This window comes from Athene cunicularia, assembly GCF_003259725.1.
Source record: "Athene cunicularia isolate RWA chromosome 21 unlocalized genomic scaffold, athCun1 chr21_part1, whole genome shotgun sequence".
Taxonomy (NCBI): domain Eukaryota; kingdom Metazoa; phylum Chordata; class Aves; order Strigiformes; family Strigidae; genus Athene; species Athene cunicularia.
Window position 1 is genome coordinate 2,368,084 of NW_020799127.1, and position 3,476 is coordinate 2,371,559.

The 3,476-nt window shown below is 58.0% G+C and overlaps 2 protein-coding genes across 2 annotated transcripts in view; both read left to right on the plus strand.

The window, feature by feature from the left end:
- Nucleotides 1–74: 74 nt before the first annotated feature.
- On the plus strand, nt 75–2,638 carry CDA (cytidine deaminase). The gene is made up of 4 exons (XM_026862755.1): nt 75–396; nt 742–853; nt 1,113–1,170; nt 1,826–2,638. The coding sequence occupies exons 1-4, from the start codon at nt 222–224 to the stop codon at nt 1,937–1,939; spliced, it is 459 nt and encodes a 152-aa protein (XP_026718556.1). The 5' UTR covers nt 75–221; the 3' UTR covers nt 1,940–2,638.
- PINK1 (PTEN induced kinase 1) overlaps nt 2,469–3,476 on the plus strand; it is an 11,646-nt gene continuing 10,638 nt past the window's right edge. The window contains exon 1 of the mRNA XM_026862926.1: nt 2,469–2,521. Coding sequence (XP_026718727.1) covers nt 2,469–2,521 — 53 coding nt within the window. The remainder of the gene's footprint in view (nt 2,522–3,476) is intronic.

A 3,476-nucleotide genomic window follows, 5' to 3' on the forward strand; every position in this document is an offset into this window, starting at 1 on the left:
AAAAAAAAAAAAAAAAAAAAAAAAGGAAAAACGGGAAAAAAAATGAGACAGCAGGCAGGGAGGGGATGCAGGACCCCCCGAGCCTGATGCTTTGAGGGTCAGGGCTGCCCCCAGGGATGCTTCCCAGCCAGGGCGTTATCCCGGCCGGGCCGGCCAGCCTATTTTCCAGGCGAGGAAATATTTAACCGCAGCGTCAGCGAGCAGGGCAGGCGGGCGCAGGCATGGAGGGTGGCGGTCAGCACCCGGCCCCCGCTGCCCCCCCGGGCCAGCCCCAGGGCGAGCGCCTGCAGCTCCTGTTGCGTCGCAGCCGGGAGGCCAAAAACTGCGCCTATTGCCCCTACAGCCGCTTCCCGGTGGGCGCCGCGCTGCTCACCGCCGGCGGGGAGATCTTCTCGGGTAAGCTGGGGCCGTGTGACTCCCTCCTTGGGTTTTGGGGTCCCCCCCTGCAACCCTTTGGCCATGCGTTGGGGTGCAGAGGGTCAGCGTGGGGTGCTGGTCCCCGTCCTCCGCCCCCAGCTGCCTCTTGGCAGCCGCCATCCCAGAGCGAGCCAAAGATCGCTGCGGATGGGAAAATACGGGAAATAAATAGGGGAAGAGGGAAATACATCGGTGAGAGCCCTGGATGAGGCGGTGCATGCAGAAAATGGCTTTTCTTTGCAAATTCTCTAAAAATAAAACCACCTGGAAGGGAAGCTGGCAGGGTTCAGGGTGTCTGAGTGGGTGCCCGGGGCTTCCCCACAGGGTGCAACGTGGAGAATGCCTGCTACAGCCTGGGGGTGTGCGCCGAGCGCACTGCCATCCAGAAAGCCATCTCCGAGGGACACACCAGCTTCAGGGCCATGGCCATCACCAGGTAAGGGCACACCGAGAGCCAGCACAGCGAGGGACGGGCTGGGGGGCCAGTGGGAACCCCCCCCATGCACCCAAGGGGCAGCTTCTGCCACAGTAGCCTGAGCGTTTTGCGGGGGGAGGCAGGATTTTGTATGTTTTTTTGAGGAGTTGAGGGGAAAATCTGCTGTGGCTCTGTCATTATTGGTGCATGAAGGTCTTCTGCAGGTGTTCCCCCCGCTTCTGACCGCAAGACTGAGCTCTGTGCCCTTCTCCTTTGGCAGTGACTTGGGGGACAGCTTCATCGTGCCCTGCGGCGCCTGCAGACAAGTGATGAGAGAGGTGACGCCTTGCACGGGGCCCCGTGTCTCCTGACCCCAGGCATCATCCCCTGACCCCAGGCATCTCTCCTCAAAGCACCCAGAGGTGCAAAGGCGGGGTTTGCAGCCCCCCAGCGCCAGCTCCAGGCTCCCCAAATTGCACTATCTGCTGGGAAAGGGGTGTTCCTCCTTGTCCCACGAAAGCGGGTGCCCGGTGGTAATCCATTAACTTGCCCTCTCCAGGGGGTTTTATTCCTCCCGGGAGCTGCTGGGTGCAGAATTTGGCCCCAGAACCATCGCCCCAGCTCTGGCAAGCCTGAAAATGGGGTTTTACCTGCAAAAGCTGGGTTCCCTGCAGAGCCTGTCCCACTCTCACCTCCCTCCTCCCGTGGGCACCCCGGCACCTGCAGCCTGGTTTTGGGTGGTTAATATTTACCAGGTCTTGGAGCTCAGCTTGAAGGCCGGATTCGGCAGGTTTGGAGTCACCAGGGCTCACTCTGTGGGGGGGCAAAAATACAGGATCTGAGCCCAAAATACCCCCTGGGGGAGGTGATGCTGAAAAGCCACCCCAAAATACATTCTTCCTGCGAACTTGGTCAAAAAAAAAGGATTATTTGGGCAACTTGAGGAAGAAGTGCAGGTTTTGCATTAGGCTTCTCCCTCCTCTTCTCCTGCAGTTCGGCACGGACTGGGACATCTACCTGACCAAAGCAGATGGCACCTATATCATCAAGAGGCTGGAGGAGCTGCTGCCGCTCTCCTTCGGCCCCGAGGACCTGAAGAAGGTGTGAGCAGCACGGCCACTGCCGGCCGTTGCCCTTCAGAAGCAGGGGAGGATGATTTTCCCCAATTTCCCCAGTGTGTAAGTGGCTTTTTTTGGGATGATGCAATGGGAAATGCGTTTATAGTGTTAGGTTACCTGTTCCTCTCACTCATCTTCTGATTCAGCACTGATTTGCAGACACCAGTCCCATCTCAACCCAGGGAAACAGTGAAATCAAGTCGTAGAAATTCCCTTTTATTAGAAAAGAAGTGTCCAGATATTGCTATGGGCAAGGGAGGAGTTCACAGGTGGAGAAGAGTTTGATGAACAGGCTTGTTGGTACGGAAACCACTCCTGAACAATGCAAAATCATTGCTTGGGAAAATGCTGAATTCTTCAGCTCTAAATGAGAAGCAAAAGCAAAAAGGAAAGGCTCCATTGTTAATAAGCCAATTCAGATTAGCTGATTTGCTGGAACTGGACAGTTATCATGCTGAGTGTGTCCTTTGCTTGTTTCTCTCATGCGTGTTTTTCTTGCTTTTATTATGTTTGTGGAGATGAAGACAGAGAGGACTTTTGAGGGGCTTCTGGAGAGTTTTCTGTCTCCAGAGTAATGCCGTTTGCTGATTGTACTATTAATTTAACTATGCACAATGAAAAATGAATGCGTTACATTTCCCAACCAGCACTGGGCTGGGCATTACTGTGAAATAAAAGCAGCCCTGGTTTATCTCCTACAGTTGCAGCAAATGATGAATCACAGGGAACAAGAAGCGGGGCTGTCCCGCTGCCAGGCAGGGCAGGAGGACGCTGGGTCCACGGGCAGGACACGACCAGGACACTGCATGACCCAGGGCATGGTCAGGGCAGTGCTGCCTGTACCCTCCTGGCTGTGCCCCGCTCCGTGCCCTGCCATGCCCTTATCTGTGCCCTGCTCCATGCCCTGCTGTGCCCTTGTCTGTGCCCCGCTCCATGCCCTGCTGTGCCCTTGTCTGTGCCCCGCTCCATGCCCTGCCATGCCCTTATCTGTGCCCTGCTCCTTGCCCTGCCATGCCCAAGGCACCCGTGGCTATGCTCCAGGCCGTGCCCTGCATTGCACAGGGCTTGTTGTCCCTTGGCTGCACTCTGCTCCGTGCCCTGCTCTGCACCGGGCTGTGCCCAAACCCTGCCCAGGGCAGTGCCCCGCTGCTGGCCTGTCCCATGCCCCACTGTGCACTGGGCTGTGCCCTGGCTGGGCACAAGCCATGTGCTGACATGCACGGGACATGTTCTGCCACACACAAGCCATGTACTGACATGCACGGTACATGCTGGTGTACACAGGGCATGTTTTGCCACGCTCATGCCACGTTCTGCCGTGCCCAAGCCGTGCCCCGGGCAGACCCCTTCTCCCTGCCGTGCTGTGCACTCGGCTGTGTCCCGGCTGTGCCACCCAGTGCCCCGCTCTCTGCCCCGGTCTCTCCCCGCTCTCCCCCCGGTCTCTCCCCGCTCCCTCCCCGGTCTCTCCTCGCTCTCCCCCCGCTCTCTGCCCGCTCTCCCCCTGGTCTCCCCCCGCTCCCTCCCCG